Here is a 23193-nt window from a genome sequence, read left to right as displayed (position 1 = left end):
CAGTTTGTTTTTTTTTGTTTTTTGAGTCAGGCAAGCCCTTTACCGCCAATGTTGCTGCTGTCGCAACTTCCGGTATACATTTCCTTATTCCGGCATTGTCTTTGCTAACTTAGCTTTCTCGCTAACTGCTCCTCCAGTTTCCCATTCACTAACTCACGATGAGGAGGACGCCGGTGTGACAAGTGACAACAGCCTGCGTGTCAACACCAACCGTGGAGTAAAGTTGATCCGATACTCGGCGTACAGCGGTTGGACTCCATGGTTTGACGCCCAGAACACCGATTTTTAATTCGTCCAGAGCGTAAGAAGCAACTTTTAAGAAGCAACTTTTAATGAGTGCTGTTTCGCTAAAGTTAGCTTAGCACGGTGTCAAAAGTTCACCCGGACAGGGGCGTTTTTTTTGTGTGTATTTTATACAGTATAAATAATTCATAGTCGGCTTGAAGCTCCCTTTTAACTACGAAATACCTTTGACCTTTTTACTAAAAGTGAAACTTAGGTGGGGTAGAAAGCCGTCGAAATAGGAAGTAAAATGCCGTAATGTAACATTTTGTTTAAATTGGCAGTTGGAAAGATGTGATTTTTTTTTTCAAGCAATTTCACACAAATATATCACACGAGGACACATTTTACATATTAAATATGAAGGCACACCACCAAACGAGGATGTCACGGAAAAGTTGTACATATACTGAAATAAACAGGTTAAATTATGCACATTTTTGTTTGCCTGTCACTGTATTTCGGTGGCATAAATTTTTTAACAAATCATACATTTGTAGTGAATTAATCATTTTATGGGAAATTGCGACAGTCCTGGGTCTCATGACAATGGGTGTGAATTGCTGATTAAGGTACGTTGTCTATCCATAACGTTTTTTTTTTTTTTACAGTGAAAACATTGATTTAAATATTTAAAAAAAGAGAGCTTAAGTAGTTAGGATTTAAGGAGTAGCTATTGGCGCTTTTAATGTCACATTTAATAAACCTCCAAAAATCATTTGTTGCACAAGACACAGCCAGAAATGAATTCTTGCCATGTTCATCTCATCAATGGTGAAAATGCCATTCATTAGTGATTTTAGAATAATAAATTCTGAGCTGCTTATCCTCACGAGGGTCGCGGGAGGGCCGGAGACAATCCCAGCTGTCATATGCCAGGAGGCGGGGTACATCCTGAATTGGTTGGCAGCCAATTGCAGGGCACGTGGAGACAGACAGCAGTCGGACTCACAATCACACCTACGGGCAATTAAGAGTCTCGAATTAATGTTGCGTGGTTTTGGGATGTGGGAGGAAACCGGAGTGCCCGGAGAAAACCTACCTAGGCACGGGGAGAACATGGAAACTCCACACGTGCATGGCCGGGATTTGAACCCCGGTCATCATAACTGTGAGGGCAACACTCGACAGCTGATCCACCGTGCCGCCTCCTTATTTACATTTGTCATTAATTAATAACAAGACATGAGACACTGAGCACAATGTACTTGATTTACTTCTTTGGTCTTTAACTTCCTCTTGTGACTTGAATAAAGAAAAAAAACAACTAACTCGTCATGGGTTTCGTTTTAAATTTTTTTTTTTTTTTGAAATTGCAACTTTCATTTCACCAGAAATTCCAACATGGACGACCCCAACAGACCTCAGCGCAAAATGTCCACGGCGGGGGACAGCCTGTATAAAGTCCTGGGCTTGCAGAAGGGAGCGTCGCCCGAGGATATAAAGAAGGCCTACAGGTGGCTTTCACAATTTAAAACTGGTTGTTCTAGTTTTTTTTACCCCCCCACCTAAAAAAAAAAAGGTTCCAACAGGAAAAAAATGTAAGAAAAATGTAAATATGTCAAGTTAAAATTGTCACCGTCATGAAAACATTAACAGTACAAGCAGTGTTTGAATGTGACGTGAAACACACTAAATCTCGCGTGATGTCACACACGAAGGATTTGAGGCCTGACTTTTACGACGGCGTGCTCCTCACAGGAAGCTGGCGCTGCGGCACCACCCGGACAAGAACCCCGACAACCCTGAAGCGGCGGAGAAGTTCAAGGAGATCAACAACGCCAACTCCATCCTGAGCGATGAGAACAAGCGCAAAATCTATGACGAGTACGGCTCCATGGGCCTCTACGTGGCCGAGCAGTTTGGCGACGAGAGCGTCAAGTACTACTTCCTCATGTCCAAATGCTGGTTCAAGGTGAGTCCCTTGCCTCTTCCCACTGTTCATGAATTCAATTTTTCATATTCATGTATTTCTATTCACATTTTATTTACCGTAATTTCCGGCCTACAGAGCCCACCTGATTATAAGCCTCACCCAGCACATTTGTAAAGGAAATACCATTTGGTACATGCATGAGCCGCACCCGTGTAAAAGGCGCAAGTGGCCACATTGAAATCCACGTAGAAACACGAGATATTTACAAAGATGGTACACAGAAAGAGTTTTCAAAGTTTTAACACCTTAGCTTAGCTTAAAATAGCAGCAACACGGTAGCACGAACAGGGCTGGTAAGTAAACCCAAAAAAAAAAAAAAGTAATAAAAAAAACAGCTGCGGCAGCTACATTGTAGCGCAGTACTAACAGGGCCAGTTAAAAAAAAAAAACATATCTAAATCACTGAGACGCGGCAGCAACACGCTAGCACTGCACTAACGCTGGCGCAGCGCTGAGACACGGCAGTAACAGAGCAGCAACACACTATGACAGTGCTAATGCTAGTGCAGTGCTAACAGGGCCAGTTTAAAAAAAAAAAACATATCTAAATCACTGAGACGCGGCAGCAACACGCTAGCACTGCACTAACGCTGGCGCAGCGCTGAGACACGGCAGTAACAGAGCAGCAACACACTATGACAGTGCTAATGCTAGTGCAGTGCTAACAGGGCCAGTTTAAAAAAAAAAAACATACCGGTAAAAGTCACTGAGACACAGCAGCAACACGCTATTACAGCGCTAATGCTATCGCAGCACTAACAGGGCCAGTTTGAAAAAAAATAAAACATACCGGTAAAAGTCACTTCCTCGCCACATATATTCCACCCACCGGTCTCGCTCTTAACTTTTCGGCTCGAGTGCCCCTTTGCGGCCGTTAGAAAAAAATCCACAAATGAACCGCATCACCGCATAAACCGAAGGGTTGAAACCATGTGTGAGGGGGGGGGGGGAAGTCGTTGCTTATAGGCCGGAAATTACGGAACTTGTATTTACCTTTATATTTTTATGTATGTACCGGTAGGTCTTTTTTTTTTTTTTTCCCTACTATGAAGTCTTTCCTCAGCTTCTTCTTTTCCTTTCGGCTTGTCCCGTCAGGGGTCGCCACAGCTTGTCATCTTTTTCCATCTTAGCCTATCTCGTGCATCTTCCTCAGCATTTTGCCCAAACCCCATTTTAGGCCCACTCGATAAAACCCTAATTGTCATAGCCAAAAGCCCTTGCTAACAAGAATTTATAATAAGTATCATGGAAGTACATGGAAGTGATGCATCTCGATAGCACAACACAGTCAACTTATCTTGTTGTTTGGTTTCTAGTAGTTTTTTTTTTTTTTTTTTCCTGGTAGGTATTTGCATGGTACAGATTCAAAGGAGTTAACAACAAATGCCATAACGTCTGCTAACCAGAAGCCGAGGTGCTCTGTTTGTTTCATAAACACGGGGTAATACCCTGAGACAGTTGCACTTCCTGTCCCTTGCCGATTTGAGTAGCGTGGGAACTACAGTAATCAATGTACAAATAAAAGTACTGTTCCACTCTTGATGGCGCTTCCTTTTTTCAGGCCCTGCTGGTGTGTTGCGGCATCTTCACCTGCTGCTGCTGCTTCTGCTGCTGCTGCTTCTGCTGCGGCAAGTGCAAATCCCCCGAGGAGGACGAGAGAGACTTCTACGTGGACCCGGAGGACCTGGAGGCGGAGATCAGAGAGCAGGAGGAAGGTGAGCGGCGGTTTTCCATCGGCCTGCGCGCTTACAGGAAGATATCCCGCGTGCTGTATTCAATCAAAAATAGGAAATTTCCGACCTCTGACTGAATTTTTAACCTCTGTACGACATTCAAGAAAAACTAGGACATTTTACACCCTGACCAGGTTTTTCACCCCGTCCACTTAAAAGGTCTTCGTCATGTTGCATTCACGAAAAATGGGGATATTTCAAACGTTTGATTTGTTCTTATCCCTGCACTTTCATGCTGGTCCATTCAAGACAAAGTAGTACATTTCGAAACTTTGACTATGTTTTTTTTTTTAAACTGTCCAATACAAAATGGTCTCTTGCATGCTACATTCAATAAAATTTAGGAAATTTCAAACCTCAGTCGTTCCTGGGTCTGTGCACATTTAAGGTATCCTGCGACGACGTTCAAGAAAATTTGGACATTTCAGAAGTCTTGAAAAGTTTTTAAACTTGTGCACCTACGTCAACGGAGTCACGTGACTGGCCATACTGACGGTCTAGCAAAGCATTCCTCAATGCTAAGTCCGTTGGAGACGGCGCGAAAATACGTCTTATAGCACGACGCCCAGAGTTTTGCCGTTAAACATTTACAAGGTGATAATAAACGAAGGTACATGGAAAAATGAGAGACTCTTGCGGCCACACGTTAAACTGCAGTAAGCCTCTCCGTGACAGAGGTTTTTTTTTTTAAATATGCATTGTTCTCAAATGAGTCCAGTCACCGTACACAGAAGCGTGTTGCGGCTACAGGTTAACCTACGTAAACCTCTGTGACGAAGGTTTATTTTCTTTCTTTAAATACGCGTTGGGCTCATTTGAGAACAATGCATATTAAAAAAAAAAAAAAGGGACAGGTTTATCAAAGTTTAACGTGTGGCCGCAACGCGCTTCCATGTACGTTGGAGACGACTCTTTTTGACCGGCAATATGGCGCCGTGAAAATAGTGACGAACTTGCACGAACTCTACAGAAGGTCCCCTGAATGCTGCATTCAAGACAAACTCGGACATCACATATCTCTGACGGCGTAAAGAGACGAGGGGCTTTCTGAATTGTTTTGCATTTTGTTTCACAGCACGAGACGCTGTAATCGTTATTCAGCCGAGCTCGTCCGCCGACGCTCCCGGGGAAGCCGACGTCGCGTCAGGTAAAGTGCAGCGCCGCCGTCGCGCGTTGTCACGAGATTGATTTAGTTGTGGTGGGCCAAGCGTGTCAAGAGTTTCTTTACGAGAAATGAGAAAGCAGACTTGACTTGAGTCAGACTTAAATCGGCAATTTTGGGACTCTGGACTCGCTTTGATAAAACCTTTTACCTACTCCACTTGACGTTAGCTCGCTATTCATGAGAATCAACGGAGACTTGAATTACATGACTTGAAGAGTTTAAGACTTTTACATCTGGAAATCTGGATCGCAACCTGAAATGTCGTTCATCACATTCTTTTATTTTTGAAATGAGCGTTTTTTCCGGTAGCGCGTGAAAACCTAGCATGCGGCATGCAGAGGCCACCTCTTGTATGGAGTGCTAATGATCGATAGCATTTTGATTTAAGGAATGAGTGATTCATAAAATTGGAAAGAATATAGTATCACACAAAGTTGACAACTCTGACATTTATTCGTTATAAATGATGAATCCCACATTGGTAATGTACGCCAGCTTCACAGAAGAATTAGCAAGAATCGTGGAAGTTGACACGGATGATTCGCTTTCGCGGGCCACACGAAATCATGCGGCCCGGTGCCTTGAGTTTGACACCGGCGCAGTAGGCGGAGTGAACAACTTTGAAGTTCCGTCTTTGCCTCGTTGAAATTCATTGCCGCTTCTTTGTTTTCACCACACGCATCGCAGATTTACTTTGTGTACACCGCGAGGACGAAAGAGGTGAGGGCGCGCGGCGGGAAGAATGTTCAAAAACGGCGACAACAACTGTCCCGCAGTGTGTGCGTCGAGTTCCAAGAATTCCGTACACCGTTTTTCGTAGATAAGGAAGCTTAATTCCGGGACGTTTTGTTTTCCCCCGATAGCTCGGTGTCGTCGGAAGCCCCGAAGCATTACGACGCCATCGGGGATGCGTTCACGAATCCACGGCGGCGGGACGTCCAAATTCTTTGCTTTACTTGTGACAAGGTGACGTTTGATCGCGGAGATCCGCGAAGTGAATCGATGGGAGCGGCGTCGGGAATCCTGTTTTCCGGAGCTTGATCTCCACTCCGACTCCGACTGCGGCGTCGCCTCCGTGTGGCTCCACCCGCCGTGATCGTGCACCTGTCAAGAATGTTGCCATTCAGGTCCTTGTTCAGAAACAGAAAGTTGCGCAGGACCTGCTCAAATGCTGAACAGTTCGACGTCTGCATTTGAAAAGTTCAAAAGAGGACAAATTAGGTTCACCCGGAAAGGTTATCGTACGTTTCGGCGGTTGGAGAGCGAGCAGCCCTCCCGAAAGCAAAAATAGGCTGATGACTGACGCTCATTCTAATTATATCAAGGGAATATTTTGCAATTATTTATTTCGAACCATCCCGAAGTCAAATCCAATTGTTGTCGTTTCCCACCGCAGGCGAGGACACGCCCATCGTGATTCAGCCGCACGCCAGCAACGGCTCTGCCTCCCCCTCCTCCTCCTCCGCCGCCGCAGCCGCCGTGCACCTGACAGTCGACGAGTGAATCCCTGCCCCCCCCCCCCCACCCCCCACCCCCCATTTCAGAAATTTGTTGGATCAGTTTTTTTTCACGAGGGTATTACCCGGCATCTCTGAGGGTTTGTTTACATCAGCAGTTATTTGGGCTTGTTTTTTTAGGTGCCTCAGGGTTTGCTTTCGGATCCCCTCTTTTTTTCTTTTTTTTTTTATTCTTTTTGTGTATAAAGTATTGAGCAAAAAGTCTCAGGCCGCCATTAGATTTTTTTTTTTTCTTTTAACCGGTGTCATAATGAGCATATCCAGAGGTGGGCCAAAAGTAAGTCTACACTTTTATCGTATTATGTTTTGTGTTGTTATAATTTAGTGTCAACTTACTTTTGCTGTTTTTTTTTTTTTGTGTTCTCTGCATCCTTCCTGACCTTCTTTACTTCCCAATCCTCAAAGTTACTTTTCTCTTTCCTCATCGCCACTTCCATCCTTCCTTTGCTTAAAACATTTCTGCCTTCCTTCCTGCCCCCTTCCTTCCTTCCTTCCTTCCTTATTTCCTTCCTACTTCTGGTCCACCTTGTTTTACCAGAAAGCCAATAAGTTGAGTGCAGACCTAGTGTCAACTATTGATAAAACTCAAAATAATTCATAGAACTTTTTATATTTGTCAGTCGAATTATTATTATTATTTTTTTTTTTAAATCTAGCAGGCTATTTTCTAGTTCTCGGAGGATGAACCATAGACAAGACGTGTCGTGATGGTATGGGGGTGTTGGATACTTCCTGGGGTACCATTTAGAGTCACGTGGTTCCAAGAAAAACGACACAGTACAATTTGATTGAAATATAATTCTGCACCATTCCTCCACTAAGTTTTGCGTGTCACTGGTTTTGTATTAATTTTTTTTTTTTTTTGTAAACCTGCTGTGACCTTTTCTGAGTAACTTTTCTACAAGTCATATTGACTCCTGTATTAAAAAAAAAAAAAAAGCTATCAGTGACCTAAAACATTTGCACAGTTTGCAAAGCAAAGCCAAATTTATTTATGCAGCGCATTTCATACACAATGTGCTTGACATGATGAAAAGGACATGAATCCATTTTTTTTTTTTTTTTTTTGCAATTTTTGATGACACGCTGGGTTTATTTTGGGAGAGGATCATCGAAGCCTCGTTTTGAAAGCTCAAACTTGTGTTCATCGTGCCGACGTGCCAAAATAAGGCGGCTTACTGACGCTAACAATGACGTGTCACAATTGTCCATAATTAAACATTAATTTTGCTGGATGCCATTTATACATCATAAAAAAAGAGGAAGGGGGGCTTTCGGGTAAAGCTAAAAGGCACTTTCAGCTTTCCAGGCGGGCTCGATTTCACCTTCTGTAAAGTTTTGAATGCAGCATTTCGGCACTTTTTCCACGATCGAGGAGCTGATTGGCAAAATTCGCATCAGGTGTTTGAGCCCACGAATCATCGGGGGCGTTCCCAAAAGCGTCCACTTCCTTTGCTCTCTGTGACGTTTGCGGACTTGCTGTAGCTCCGTTGCAACCCGCTGAAAACGCACGCCATCATATTTTTGTTTCAATTTGTTGTTTTGATTTTTTTTTTTTTTTTTTTTTGCCGTTCAGCCCTTTGCCGTGGAAAAAGTGCAGAAGAGCCGTCGAAGGTCACGTTAAGGTCAAAGGTTGGAGTGCATTTTCGCTTCACCCTAAAATGATTCTCCAAAGCTGAATATCGCAAAGTTTTTAGTGAGCAGCGGATACAGAATGCTGTGTGTGTGTGTGTTGTGTGTGTGTGTGTGTGTGTGTGTATATATATATATATATAATATACACGTGTGTGTGTAAATAACCACTTTTGCTGCTTTCGGCTCATTTTTGAGTGCCAAAATTGCTTCATTGTGAGTTAATTTTTTTTTTAAATTTCGCTTTTATCCAACATGCATAAGCCCACAATTGTGATTTATTATTATTTTTTTTTAATTCTTTTTTTTTTTTCAAATGTTCTTACTTGATGTTCATTAATTGTCAGCGTGCCAAGCGGACCGACATGAGAAATGTATTTCAATCACTTTTGTCTAAAATAACTTGAATGTGTTTACTTTTGTTTTTTTTTTTTCTCCACATTCCCACGTGTATCCGCTCGCCCGATGCTGTAAGATAATAAAAATAAAGTGTTTTCCTTTCTGACCTAATAAAATCAGGTGTCAGTGCTCCATTGGAGCGGCGTCCGCGGCTAGCGTTCTCTCCACCTCCCGACAGATAACGCGAGAGGGGAACAGGTTGCACTTTTCCCACTTCCATGGCTGCCGAGTCGGAGAAGCAACTCTTGCTGGAGTCTCTTTCCTGGTCAGTACGTTCCCCCTTTTTTTTTTTTTTGTTCCTCTTTTGCTCAACTTTTTTTTCCACGTTTTCACCAATTTTTCTCGTGGCAGTTCGGAGTCGGACGGCGACGAGGACGCGGGCTGGAACTGCGGCGATGACGGCGAGCTGGCCGACTCGAGGGGGAGCGGCGAGAGACGCCGGGCCGGAAAGAGGCTCCTGGTGGCCTTGGTCATCAGCTTCGTCTTCATGGTGGCGGAGGTACTCGGTGAGACGACCGTTGCGCTTTCAACTTTTAGGATGTTTGCTGTATGTACGTCGAACGACGTCACAGCCATAACATTTGACAGTTTTACGACACTTTGTCCTTTCGTATTGTCCATATAAGCAACGTCGTAAAAGAAGCTACTGGGAAAACAAATCATGTTTCTTTTTTTGACACGAGGTAAAGACAAGAAATAAACAAGAAAAATCAAACACTGATATGCCTTACACCAGGGGTGCCCAGACTTTTTTTTTTAACCCCAAGATCTACTTTTGAAGCAGCTCGCTTCTCGCGAGCAGCTGACGGGGGGGACGATGCTCCTAAACCGTTTTAAGTTTAATGTTATGTTTCCTTCCTATATTTAAAATACAGAATTAGCTTACCGTGCACTGTATTGTCTGTGCTTTCATCCTGGATCAGGCTGTGCCAAGGCGGAATTTTAACATTACACACCATCTCATCCTGCACTTTTTACTTTGGCTTCAGAGCAGACCTTTTTTACTCAAAAAAGAGAAAATCTCATCCAGTTTAAGCACTTTTTCTACTATTATTCACATAGTTCGACAGGCATTGCATCTTAAAACAACAGCATTTCTTTTTTTAACTTTCTCCTTTAATAAGGAAAGTAAACATAAGCAGCACATCTATCTCGTCTTTGCTGTACGTTGCCCAGACTTTGTTGCTAACTCAAGCAGCGATGGTGGACGCTGTGATTATAAAACACATTGATGGGCAAAGGAAGTACTGTAACATTTGTAATTACGAGTGTACGTCTGTCTTTTGGGGGGGGGGGTGGGGGTGAAAAGTAAACTAGGAAAAAGTGTGCGGCGGAGCAGCGGTCGCTGTTCGAGAACGTTCTGTGTGGTGCCTAAAAGAAACCAGTGGCTTCTTCTAATCATTTTTTTACAGTACGTTTATGAATTGTGCCATTGGATGTAACAACCAGTCATCCCTCACTCATTGAATCACATCGCAAAATGCCACAAACTGAATAGCTCTGTTATACTTCCAATTTGCATTGGATTATTATTATTTTTTTATCGGCACGCAACGCAGAACATCTGCTTAGAGACTGCATCAGGGGTGCACAATTTAGAGGGAACATTAGCTGACGTCTTTTTTTTTTTTTTTTTTTTCGATCGACGCATTGAGCAGCAGCTTTGCCTCACACAGATGTCAAAATGTTCTTGCTGACAGAAATGCATTTTACATATTTATGCTAATTCAAGCCATTGTTTTTGGGTTGCCCCCCCCCCCGTCCTGTATTATTGTTTGCATGTCTTTTTCTTTAGATTTGAAAAGGGGTAATATGTATCTGTGCCCCCCCCCCCCCCGGCAAACAGGAGGCTACGCCGCACACAGTCTGGCCATCATGACGGACGCGGCACATCTGCTGAGCGACGTTGGCAGCATCTCGCTGAGCGTCTTCTCCCTTTGGATCTCGGGACGCGCGCCCACTCTCAGCCTGACCTTTGGTTGGCATCGAGCAGGTCGGTGGCCACGGCGGCCTCTTTGTGTGTTTGGAAAATATTTTTTCTGATCCAGATATTTGCAAATGCCCCCCCCAAAAAAAATAAAAATTCCTGATCCTGATCTTTCGTGCCCAACAGAGATTGTGGGCACGCTGATGTCTCTGTCGTCCATCTGGGCGGTGACGGCCGCGTTGGTGTGGTCGGCCGCCCGGAGGCTCGCCGACAGCGACTACGACGTCGACGCCGACGTCATGCTGCTGACGTCGGCCTGCGGCGCGGTGGTCAACATCCTGTGAGTCCGCCGCTGCGCTCGTCACGCCCGCGCTCTCCACCTCGTCTTTCCTCACAACCCCTCCCTCGTCTTTAGGATGGTGCTCATCCTCCATCAGTCCGGCGTCTCTCACGCCCACAACCTTCAGGGAAAGGACGAAGAGCGGCGGCGGGGTCACGGCCATCGCCACGGTAACACCAGCGTGAAGGCGGCTTGCGTCCACGCGGTGGGAGACCTGGTCCAGAGCGTCGGCGTCCTGGTGGCGGCCGTCGTCATCCGCTTCTGTGTCAGTGGCAGTTTATATAATTTTGATTTTTGGGAAAAGAAAAGATATATTCTGGACAAATAGCCGTTATTTGTAAGAATTTGTACATCTTTGGGACAACGGTGTCTGTAAAATAAAATCTTTAACAAAATATAAAAAATAAAACTGTAACATTAAAAATAAAAAAAGTTAAACTAATTAAATCTAATTAATTTAAAAATACAACTGTAAAATCTTTTTTCACATTTTTGAGTGTTATATATTGGAAGCTTTTATTTACTATTTTTTTTTTCATAATTTTTTCAGGAAGTCATCCTCAGGAATAAAAAAACAGCATTTATTTTTGGCAAAAGTCAAAAAACCCCAAACTCCTTTTTAAGAAAAAAAAAAAAAAAAAATCATTTTGTTGTTGATTTTTATCTTTGCCGGCAGCCTGAGTGGAAGGCAGCCGACCCGATCTGCACGCTGCTCTTCTCGGTGGTGGTCATGTGGACCACATTCCCCACCGCCAGGGACGTCTTCAGAGTTCTGATGGAGGGTAAGCGCAACACCCCGACGAATGAAATTGTCACTTTTACGGTAAAACCACACGTTCACCTTTTTTGTTGGGGGGGGGGGGGGGTGGGGGGTCGTGCAGGCGCACCTCCTGGCATCAGCGTCGCCTCCGTGCGGGACGCCCTGCTGTCCGTGCGAGGCGTGTCGTCGCTCCACCGCCTTCACGTGTGGACCCTGGACATGACCTGCGCTTCGCTTTGTGTGCACATCACCGCTGGTAACGAAAATAGAAAAAGTTTTTTTTTTTTTTTTTTTTTTTTTAACTGTCAAGCATCTTTTTTGATGAATTTATTTTTAAAACCAATGAATTGATGTTGCATGTTTTTGGGATGTGGGAGGAAACCCTCGTAGGCACGGGGAGAACATGCAAACTCCGCACAGGCGGGGCCGGGATCGAACCCGGGTCCTCAGAAGTGTGAGGCCAAGGCTTTACCAGCTGCTCCGCCGTAGACGCTCTAAATTGCCCCTAGGTGTGATTGTCGGTGCGGCTGTTTGTCTCTATGTCCCCTCCAATTGGCTGGCAACCAGTTCACCTCCTGCCCCTTGACAGCTGGGATAGGCTCCGGCGCTCCCCGCGACCCTTGTGAGGATAAGTGGTAAAGAAAATGGATGGATGGATAAATTGCCCCTTAGTATGATTGTGTGTGTGACTGATTGTCACACATGAAATCCTCATGAAAAAAATGAATTGGTTTACTCAAGTTATGTCTATTAACCTTTGTTTGTTTGGAAATTTAAAAAGGGGGGGGGGGGCAATACTTTTATTTTTTTCCACAGTGAACCTGAATGTTGATGACGCTCCTTTTCTTATGCAGAGGAAGGTGCAGATCCACACGTCATCCTCAAGAGGGCGACAAAGCTCCTGCGCTCCCATTTTGGCTTCACCGCTGTCACCATCCAAGTGGAACCTTCCGGAACCTCGCAAAACGACGCCTGATGAACTTGAGCAGGTGGACGTTTTTACTATTATTATTATCATCATTGTAAAATTGCTCTGCCCGTTCGGAGAAAGAGGTGGGAAATTAATACTGTACACTCAAAATGATAATTGAATTAATTAAAAAGCAATGTGGCTACGTAGCAATATTTCTCATCATAGTTGGTGCGTATACTTTTTGGGGGGAAAAAAAAAATCACAACTTGTTCATTGAGATGAATATCAGATTTTACAAATGAAACAATGTATTTGAAAAATGTAATTTTTTTTTTTTTTTGATAGGCTTCAGATGAAAATAGTATCCAGAAAGTTCATTGTAATGCTAATATATATATATATATTTTTTTTTTTTTCACGGTGAATGAAAAGGAATCCGTCAATCATTTTTGTACAAATAAACTGACACTTTATTAATTTAAAGCATTCATGCACCTTTGTCATCCCATAATAAGGCAGAAGTATGTGAAATAATCCACATCAAGGCCACGTTTGGCGGCAATCAATCAATCAATTGTGCGTGTGAAAATTGTGGCGGGGGGGAAAATGGCTTCAAGCGGCGGGCCGTCCGTCCCGCCAGTATCGCGCGTAGGCGTCTCGGAACATGTCCCCGCAGGCCACCCGGGCCTTGAGCTTGGAACAGACCAGAAAGGAGCCGCCCATCTTGCGGTGCAGCGAGTACGTCTCCTCGGGCGGCGGCGTGAGCCGTTCGCGGAGCATCACCGGGATGAGGCGGTGGATGCGCTCCGTGGTGCTCTGGGCGCCGAAGTCGAACGGCACCGTCGACGAGAAGGCCTCGCCCAGGATCATCACGGCGTCCACGTGGGCGCTCTCCATCGCCTTGCAGACCAAGAAGAAAACATTTTTCACTCTTTTATTGCCCCCTCCCCCCCCTCCCCTCGACCTACCTTCGATTCAAATCCGGTGAGGAATTTCATGTCTCGGGATCGCCGCAGGACTTCGTCTCGGTTTTGGTTTGCGGCTGCGTTGATAACCTGCAGTCAGCAAAATTAACAATTCAGTTTACCAAAAAAAAAAAAAAAAAAAAAAAGTACCATAATTTCCTGCCTACAAGCCGTGACTTTTTTTCCCCCCCCACACGCTTTCAACCCTGCGGTTTATGCGATGTGGCTAATTTGTGTATTTTTTTTTTAAACGACCACATGGGGGCGCTCGAGCGGAAAAGGTAAGAATGACGCCTGTGGAATATATGTGCCGAGGAAGCGACTTTTACCGGCCCTGTTAGCGCTGTGCTGACGCGTTGCCGCTGTGTTACTGGCGTGTCTCAGTGATATTTATCGGTAAGATTTATTTGTTAGTGCTAGCTTTAGCTTTAAACTCTTTCTATCTTACGTCTTTCTTCGTAAATATCTCGTGTTTCAATGTGGGCGCTTGCGGCTTTTACACACGGCGTATGTACGTACCAAATGGTATTTCCTTTACAAATGTACTTGGTGAGGCTTGTAACCAGGTGCGCTCTGTAGGTCGGGAATTATGCTACATTTTAATTTCCATTTAGCGAGGTAGGTACGTAGGTAAGTGCGGGTATCCTCAAGGCTTACGGCCACGCTACGCTGAGAGCGCCCGATCTCGTCAGATCTCGGAAGCTAAGCGGGTTTGGCCCTGGTTAGTACTTGGATGGCGGACAAATATGCGTTCATTTTAAGATGACACACTGTGGCAACCCCTAACGGGACAAGTCGAAAGGAAAAGATGATTTGGTATCCTCACAAATTTGAGGATTTTTCTCACTATTTTTCTATACTTTCCAAACAAAAGTTTTTAACTTCAAAATTTCAATTTAGTACGTTTTGCATGTTCATATACTTTTTTTGTTTTGTTTTACTGTTAGTCTGGAAAAATGGAATTTTGCGGGGCCTTTTGTGTCAAAAATCTGTTTTTCAGATTTTTTGTTTATAACAAAACCTTTAAGTTTCCAATTTTTTTTTTATGGTAATGAATTTCTGTTCATCATACATTTTTAAAAAGTAAATTTAAAAACGAGAACATTTTTCTTTTAGATTCACATTTCAAAAAAAATCTGAAACAAGAAATATTTGTTTTTGCAGGGGTTTAAAAATGTACAACATTTTTTAGGGTTTTTTTATTCTAACATTTATTTTAATTATTTAGTATTTTATTAAATAAATTTTTATTTATTTATTCTAACATTTAACTTTTTATATTTTTTTATCCCCCCCAATGCAAATGGTTATTTTTAAAATAAAAATATAAACATTTGAGAGAGAATATTTCTCATTTTTTTACATTAAATAAAAAATTATGGGTGATTGTTCTGAGTATTTTTTTTCAATGATGCAAATTCTGAAAACTTGCTGAAAATGAACCCGCTCGCCTCATCGCGGACGCGTCAAGACGTCTCCTCACCTCGATGTAGATGTCAGTGAAGCTTTTGTCAAAATCCCTGGTGGCGCCAAAATCCAACAGCGCCACCTGTTGACACAATTTCGTCATTGTAAATCACACGACCCAAACCGACGGGGGATCGAGTGAGAGCCACGTGGACCTTGTGCTTGTCCGGGTCGTAGAAGAAGTTGGACCAGTTGGGATCGGTCTGCATGAAGCGAAACTCGAAAAGTTCCCTCAGGCACAAGATCAGGATTTGCTCGCAAATCTGCCAGGGCGGCAAAAAAAAAAAAAAAAAAAAAAAAGACCGTTATTGTTATTTCCACGATTTTACAGGTGAGAATTTGTGGGGAAAATAACCCTGAGCAGGTTTGTCTTGGAGGCCACCAGATGGCGACAAAGCACTACTTTTTGCCTAAATGAAGTTCCTCAACTGACTGACACGCTTGTGGCCCCCCCCCCCAAAAAAATAAATGTAAATGGTGACTATGAATTGGGACGCGAGTGTGTCGACCTCGTTCCTGAGTTCCTGGGGGAGGTCGACGGCCCGGTCCAGCGGGAAGCCGGACACCAACGTGGTGGTGAGCACGCGGCGGCCGCTCAGCTCCTCGATGACGTCGGGCACGTAGAAGAACGGGTGGTCCTTAAGCAGCTCTCTGACAGGAAGCAGAAATATAAAAACTAATTCAAGCATCTGCCACCAGGTGACCCTAGCGAGACTTAATCATTTGTGGGGTGGGGGGCGGGGGGGTCGTGTGACGTTTCGCCATTTAAAATTTCACATAAAAGTATTTCCTATGCGAGTCCTCGTTACACGTGTTTGTTTCTGTATTGGGACTAACAATTTATGGTAGTCTATGTAGCAAAAATAATAAATTACACATACTGTGTTGAATTTTTTTGGGGGAGGGAGTAAATATTTTTAATTAGTTTTTTTGAGTGACAAAATATTTAAAACATTATTATTTGTCATTTATTTAAGTATTTGTAACAATATATTTTTGGAAAATGTAAAGGACCCACAAAAAATATTTTTGTTCTTCCAGATTTTTTCCCCATACAGCCTTAAAATATCTAAAGTTGTATTTTAAATAAATAGTGATACCAAATATTTCATTTTTCCCCCTGATAAAAATGTATAATAATAATGGTAATTTGAATAAGTAAATGCCACTGAGCATCCTCAACTTGTTTATCACAGTGCACTTTTTAAGCACACAAAATATAATTTGGTAATCATTTTGTGTTTTTTTTCCCCCTTTAAATAAAAAGTAAAAACGTACAGTTAAGCAGCATTGTGTCGTTCCATAGAAGCGGAACAAATGGAGTTAGATATGAAGCAATAACGTAAATAATATAGAAAGAGATATGATGCAGTGGCATAGAAGCAGAACAAATAGCATCGTTGATATGATGTCAAAAAAAAAAAAAAATATGAATGACTCACTGGAACTTTGTGCAAGATTTGGCCTCTTTGACATAATCGCATTCCAGCGCCAGCTCTCTGCTCATGACCTGAATCAGATGCTCGGGGAACAGACCTGAAAAAACGATACACACAAAAAAATGGTTGGTTTAAAAAATTAAAAAAAATTAAAAAATGGATTGTTCTGGGGTGGAGAAAAACAGGATTTTTACTCTTTTTGGATCAAAAAAAAAAAAAAAAAAAAAAAAAAAGAGTCTGGACAGAAATGTAAACAACTAATATAGATTTTTTTTGTATCCTTATGTAGTTTCTCTCCATCTCATATATATATATATATATATATATATATATATATATATATTATATATATATATATACACACACACACACACACACACACACACAATTATATATACATACAAACACACACAAAATTGTTCCCAAGATCAAAACATTAACTAAAAAAAAATGATCAGAAAAGCAAAAACAAGAAGAAAAAAAAACCTAAAACCAACATAACATTTTTGTTTTTTCAGATTCTTGTTTGTTCATGGAAAAAAAAACAAACAAAGAAAAATGAAAATATTCTTGCAGCCGCGTCGCTTGTCAACCAAGTTTTTACCTTCAGGCAACGCGTTGCTTAAGCTGAGCGCCGCCATGATGTTGTTCACGTCGCTGTCGATACTCTTGGACACGCCAGGATACTGCAGAAAAAAAGAAATTATTTCATTTGAAAAATTGCTAACTTTTGTGTAGATTGTTAAGCACACGAACCACTTGTGTGTGTGTGTTGTGTGTGTGTGTGTGGGGGGGGGGGGGGGGTCACTGACAGCAAATCCATTTTTCCCCCCAATAAAACTAAATATACAACATGAATAGGAAAACAATGTTATTTAAATTTTTTTTACATTTTTTAAAAATTTTGGCGCAAAGTTAAAATATTTGTTCATCAGACAAATAAAAATAAGCCCCGTGCACAAAACATTTTTAAACTATTTTTTTTTAAATACAAAGAAAAAAAATCCTTTGTTTTTAGTTAAAAATGTATTTTAAAAAATCTCTTGTAAGAAATAATAAAATTAAAAAATAAATAAAATGTATAAAAAAAGTTGTTATAATCTATCATTCATTTTTTAAATAAAAATAATACTCCAGATGTTTCTTGTTTATGTGATGCAACTACAACAAATGAAAACGCATTTTGATGTACTTTTTCAGTTTCCTGGTGTTACGTTTGTGCTCTGAATCCAGAACCTTCTCCGAAAACATATTTTATGTATTTCAGCAGAAGCGCGCACGCGTCTCCCACCTGAATTTTCATGGCGACGTCTCTTCCGTCTTTCAGCCTGGCCAGATGCACTTGACCGATGGAGGCGGCGGCAAACGGCTTCTCCTCGAAGTACTCCAGCCGCTGGCGCCAGTCCGGGCCCAGGTCGGCGCCGATCGCCTTCTGCGGACCACGACGACGACGACGAGGCAGTCGGGGTCACGCGCGTCCCCCCGCAAACTACGCGCCCGCCGATTACCGGATCGTCGCTTTACCGTCATCTGTTTGGTGGGCATGAAGTCGGCGCTCTGGCGGACCCGCTCGAAGATTTTGGCCAGCTGAGGGTTGATGAAGGCGTCGTCTGCGGCGGGGGGGGGGGGAGGAGAAGAAAGTTCACGTTTGCGTTGCGACACGGGACCACCGGCGCCTTCCGGGGATTCGAAATGATTCAGCCGCAGAAAGTCTGCCATTTTGATTTCGAGCGGCCATTTTAGGCCTCAAACTAGAAAATTGGTCAAATTGCTACCGAATGAAAACAAAAAAATAATCTGCGTGATTACCTCAGGGGGTTTTCCTTTAGCCGTACAGTTTTTGTTTTTCCCGGATTTGCGACAGGCGACGACGGAACCAACAGAGCGGGCGGGCTCTTTGACTTTGACGACCAACAAAAAAAAAATTAAAAGCGCCGCTGATTGTGCGCGGCCTATTTTAAGCAGATGACATCACGAGATCTTTTTCAGTCCGTCTGACTTGACGCCAGAACCTTTGGCGCCTCATCAGAGTTTAGTCACACATGCGCATTGAACCAAGTTTTGAACCGGTTTACGGTCCCAAAGAATTGGGAGAAATCGGGGCCCGACTCGTGACCCCCACCTTGGATGCTGAGCATCTGTCCCAGTTTCAGCGCAGCCCCCCGAACTTTGCACAGCGTCCGCACGATCCTCTCGGCGTTGGCTTCGGACAGGAAGGCGTTGGAGTCCAGGACCGACTTTTTAATGCCTGAAATTCCAAAAAAAACAAAAATTTTTTTTAATTTATTATTTTTTATCCAACCCCTTAAAATAGTTTGACAGAGCAACATGAAATTTGGTATTACATCATAAATTATATACATAATATATTATAAATTTGGTATCAATAGTCTATCATTTTTGCTTTGAAGCTAAAGGTGCTAATAACTTTTATCACGCCAAGTTTGGTGGCCTCATTACATTTTATAAAAAAAAAACAATGCACGGATTATTAAATCAATCTACATAAACAAAGGAAGTTAAAGGTCCACTGTCATGAAATGCATAATTTTTAGTATGTCATAAAGGCAGCTGGTATGGACCCATCCGTTTTTTTCCCCACCACAAATTATGATTTTGAGGTATATACGTATATATTTTGTAACTTTCGCCATGGAAATCCTCTCGAGGGATTTGTTTTCGAGAAGAAGCAGGAAGTGACATCAGTAGCAGACGCCCACTCAGGTGGTCTCGTCTGTCTCTACCCGGTGGAAGGTAGCTCTTTGTTCCATCGTGCCAGCTCGTTGTTTTGCTGGATATTGTTCGAACGCTCGGGAAGATGGATTCATTCTTCATACTTTTCAAAAAGAGCCGCTTCGTCGTGAAAAATGGATTGCACGGGTGCAAAGGATGAGAGCGCCGTGGGTTCCACACGACAGTCGGGTGCGTACACAGCACTGTTTCCGCCGATCACGGCTTCGGGAGGTGGTTTGGCTGCATGCGGTTTGGCCGTGATCCGCATATCATCTAAATATGGTTCGAAAGGGTTATATCGCCCCTGTCACTTCACTCGATTGTGAGATGTTCTCTTCTTTGAAAAGAGCTTCCGTGTCCCAGAGTCGGGGCCACAACGTGTTTTCAATGGCGAATGTCGCGGTGTGATGTCACGGACAGAAGATGCAGCCAACATGGCGACCATTTACTTTGCGCATGGATGACGCGCTCTATGCTCATATTTATTTGTTCGTATAGACATTGAAGCGAAGAATGTTATATGTATTTTTCATTTCAATATCTATTTTAGAGAGTTTATAGGGATGACACTTGACCTTTAAACTCTTTATCAGCCAATAAAAACGGCTCCTTTCCACTACCTTGTTTGTGTTGAGGGTTGAACGTCTTCTTGGCCACTTCCGCGATGGCGCCGAGGCCAAGCCCAACCGCCAAGCCTGTCAAAAGACCGGAGAACGACATAAACGGCAGCGGCTGGAGGTGCTGGTTGAATTCCCTACGTGAGCACAAGCTCAAAACACTTTGCATCGCAAAGCTTTTCCCATTGCAATGAATGGAAAATTGTTGTAATTTCTGTTTAAAAAAAGCAAAAACATATTTCCTGTGGTATACTCATCGCCAATGTAAAGCAAATAAACGCCTCCCTTGAGCAATCAAGACACATGAACGATAGTTCGAGCGGACGCACCTCCGAAACTCATCAGGCGTCCGATCCGGGTGACCGGCACTTTCCTCTCTCGTGCGTTCTCACTCAGCTGAAACGCAAAAGAAAAAAAAATTATAATAATCTCAACGTGGAGGAAGACGAACAACGTACGAAGTCGTCAAACGAGTAAAAGTGGACGGCGCGTACCGCTTGCTTGTAGGGCTTGGGCTGAGCTTTCTTGGCGCTTCTCGCTTTGTCCAGGTCCTCCGCCGTCAGCTTGCCCTGCGTCAGCGCCCGGCGGGGGCCGCGCGCCGGGCGCCAGCCGGGCCGCTCGGCGCCGGTTCCGCGGGCCTCGCCTCCGTCGTCGGGCCTGCCGGCGAGGGAGGAATAGCCGCGGAAATCCTGCCGTTTGCGCAACGTCTCCTGAAAGATGAAAATTTGGTTCATAAAAAAAAAAAAATTAAAAATTTGACCAAAAAACTAAAATACTTTTCATATCGTCTCTATGTTATTTCACACAACCCGACCTGAAACATAATCAAAGGTAATATACTGAATTTGTTCATAACAGTCTCCAATAGCGACTCGCAGTTCCCAATTCTGTCGTGAGATGAACTCCAGTACAAGCTCGGTTCTCGACCACAATCTGTTCCGGAAAACAATCCGAGAAGTAATTTGTTCGAAAACCAAATCGACATTTCCCATTGCAATCAATAGAAAAAGAAATAATGCGTTCCAAGCCGAAAAATTTGGCTTTTTAAAGCTTTTTTTTTTTTTTTTTTTAAGGTTTTCCTGATCATAAACTGCATAGTAGAAATACATGTATAGTTTAAATACTTTCTATAATAAAATAATTTCAGAAATGTATTTATTTTTTTGCTTAAAATGCATGCTTTAGTAGTAGAGTAGGGTAGGAGCGCATTGCCGTATCTGTAGCGACTCTGTTTCTTTTCCCAAAGAACTTGAACCATGATTGGGGGGGTAAAGTCCTCAGTAGGAAGAAAAAACAGTCAGTAAATGTCGATACCGGGACAGGTTTGAATACAGAGGCTGCGTGATACACAATAACAAAGTGCGTCATGGGTCAGCTGGTCAGGCGGCGTGCGTTATGTTATTTACGGGTTTTTTTTCACGTGCGTTCGAGTATCGATTTTTGTTAGAAAACAGAAGCAAAAAAAAAAAAAAAAAAATTTTCGTTTGAAAACCGATTTGTTCGAGAATTGAGTATTCACTGTACACTGCTGCATGCTTTGAATAAGTAAAACGAGCGCCATCTGGTGGACAAATCCCAAATTCATGTGCAGCAGTCCCAGTTCGAATGTGAACAAAAGTGTCGTTTTATTTCTGTGTAGCTTTGTTATTTACGGCTACGTTAGACAAAAGATACATATGTTTATTATTTTTTTTTTAATCAGTCTCATCTGAGCAAAATTCAACGAAGCTTAGTCAGTCTTTTCCCGACTCAGCCTTGTTGCACAAAGTGATGGCGCCCGCTCAGATGAGAAGTGGAAAACATCTTGAAGACAACCAGAAGAGTCCAGTTGGGTTCAAGCAATGTGCCGACATTCATATTCGCAGGCCCCATTTTCAACCGCCCCCCCCCCAAAACAAAATGGCTATCAAAAAATCTGAATACATGAAAACCTCTGAAAAGTCACAAAACTTTCCCTAGGATCTGTTTACAAATATAAATTGAGACATTATATCAATTTCGTTTATCATCATTTGCAGCAGCTGGCCACAGTTGTCTATTGTTGTTGTGGAGGAAGCGGCAGGACTCACCCTCGCCGACCCGGCATGGAAGCTCCCTCCGCCGGCCACGCTTCCCGCCGTGACCCGGCCCACCGCCTGCTTGATCCACGCCAGCCCAGTGCGCACCACCGCGTCTCCTGTCATGGTGCCCGCCCGCCGCTCGCACCTGGAACGCGCAGCCAAACCTCGTCAACGACTTTTAATCTCTTTAAAAGACAAACAATGAATGAATGAGGCCAATTTAAAAAAAAAAAAAAATGGTCGTAAAACTCACCGCAGATGTTTGGAACACGCGCCCGGGAGCGCTTCACCTTCATCTGACTCGACGTCGTCGCCCCCTCCGCCTCAAGGACGACACTTTTCTAGCCGAGAAAGCCGCCGGAACCCCCCCGGGGGTGGACGGTCAAGCGGCGGGCGGGGTGGGCCGCTCGCGACTGAGGTAAAGTTCACCTAAAACGAGGCGGAGGCCGCGCGGGAGCGTTTTTTTTTTGTCACTCGACGCCTCAAGGAAGACAAACGGCTGCTCGCCGTGGGCTGCGCGACTGGTGACGTGTCCGAGGAAGAGGCGGTCCCTAAAGTGGACACGCGTGATGTGTTCAAGACGTGCGGAAAAGGGGCATCCGCATTTCCACAGCACAAACTTAGCAAGAAACGGCCCGGGGGGCTTCTTTTGTGTGTGAAATTGGGAAATAAACGCCAATATTCGATAAAAAAAAAAAAACATTCGCTATTTACTTTTAGGGAATTCTGTGGTGATTAAAGCAGAGATAAACATCCAACACTGACTTCACCAATTAAAAACAACAAAACAGTGACGTAATTGGTGGAACACTATACAGTAATATGATTGAAAATGTTTGTTTTGCATTTTGAAATGAGTGCTTTTCAAGTTAGGTTTCCCAACAAAACGCTCATAAAATGAATAAAAAAAAAATACATCCAACTCAAATCAACTTTTCCTATTGAAATAAATGGAAATGGCATTAATCTGTTCCAGCGTCAAAACTCTATTGAACAAACATCAATCCATCCATGCATTTTCTTTGCCACCTATCCTCACGAGGGTCGCGGGGAGTGCTGGAGCCTATCCCAGTTGTCAACGGGCAGGAGACGGGGTTACACTCTGAATTGGTCGCCAGCCAATCGCAGGGCACATCGAGACAAACAGCCACACCCACTATCACATCTCGGGCCAATTTAGAGTCTCCAATTAATGTTGGCTACTTTTGGGATGTGGGAGGAAACCGGAGTGCCCACCCGGACGAAAACCCACGCAGCCACGGGGAGAACATGCAATCTCCACACTGAAGGCCGGGCTCGAACCTGGAA

At 43.4% G+C, this 23193-nt stretch overlaps 3 protein-coding genes across 4 annotated transcripts; 2 read left to right on the top strand and 1 right to left on the bottom strand.

Annotated features, from left to right (window-relative positions):
* Positions 1-89: 89 nt before the first annotated feature.
* On the top strand, positions 90-8357 carry dnajc5gb (DnaJ (Hsp40) homolog, subfamily C, member 5 gamma b). 2 transcript variants are annotated; one of them, XM_061842962.1, is made up of 6 exons: positions 90-301; positions 1617-1739; positions 1984-2197; positions 3780-3933; positions 5027-5098; positions 6513-8354. In XM_061842962.1, exons 2-6 carry the CDS (start codon positions 1627-1629, stop codon positions 6617-6619), a joined length of 660 nt encoding a protein of 219 aa, XP_061698946.1. In that variant the 5' UTR covers positions 90-301; positions 1617-1626; the 3' UTR covers positions 6620-8354. The 2 variants fall into 2 exon arrangements, with proteins under 2 accessions (XP_061698946.1, XP_061698947.1); XM_061842963.1 differs by lacking the exon at positions 5027-5098 and having other exon boundaries at positions 6513-8357.
* Positions 8358-8396: 39 nt separating this feature from the next.
* LOC133512895 (probable proton-coupled zinc antiporter SLC30A3) lies at positions 8397-12922 on the top strand. The gene is made up of 8 exons (XM_061842957.1): positions 8397-8929; positions 9016-9170; positions 10511-10657; positions 10778-10931; positions 11007-11196; positions 11608-11713; positions 11813-11947; positions 12546-12922. Exons 1-8 carry the CDS (start codon positions 8883-8885, stop codon positions 12665-12667), a joined length of 1056 nt encoding a protein of 351 aa, XP_061698941.1. The 5' UTR covers positions 8397-8882; the 3' UTR covers positions 12668-12922.
* A 125-nt stretch (positions 12923-13047) lies between these two features.
* On the bottom strand, positions 13048-22476 carry coq8ab (coenzyme Q8A, genome duplicate b). The gene is made up of 15 exons (XM_061842952.1): positions 22139-22476; positions 21895-22030; positions 20320-20535; positions 20155-20221; positions 19829-19903; positions 18598-18723; positions 18000-18085; positions 17767-17907; positions 17080-17161; positions 16479-16572; positions 15546-15687; positions 15192-15299; positions 15053-15118; positions 13573-13659; positions 13048-13504 (listed from the first exon to the last, which is right to left on the bottom strand). The coding sequence occupies exons 2-15, from the start codon at positions 22006-22008 to the stop codon at positions 13217-13219; spliced, it is 1692 nt and encodes a 563-aa protein (XP_061698936.1). The 5' UTR covers positions 22009-22030; positions 22139-22476; the 3' UTR covers positions 13048-13216.
* Between the last annotated feature and the right edge of the window lie 717 nt (positions 22477-23193).

This window comes from Syngnathoides biaculeatus, chromosome 15 (assembly GCF_019802595.1).
Source record: "Syngnathoides biaculeatus isolate LvHL_M chromosome 15, ASM1980259v1, whole genome shotgun sequence".
NCBI lineage: Eukaryota > Metazoa > Chordata > Actinopteri > Syngnathiformes > Syngnathidae > Syngnathoides > Syngnathoides biaculeatus.
This window is presented reverse-complemented; position numbering and strand designations above follow the sequence as displayed.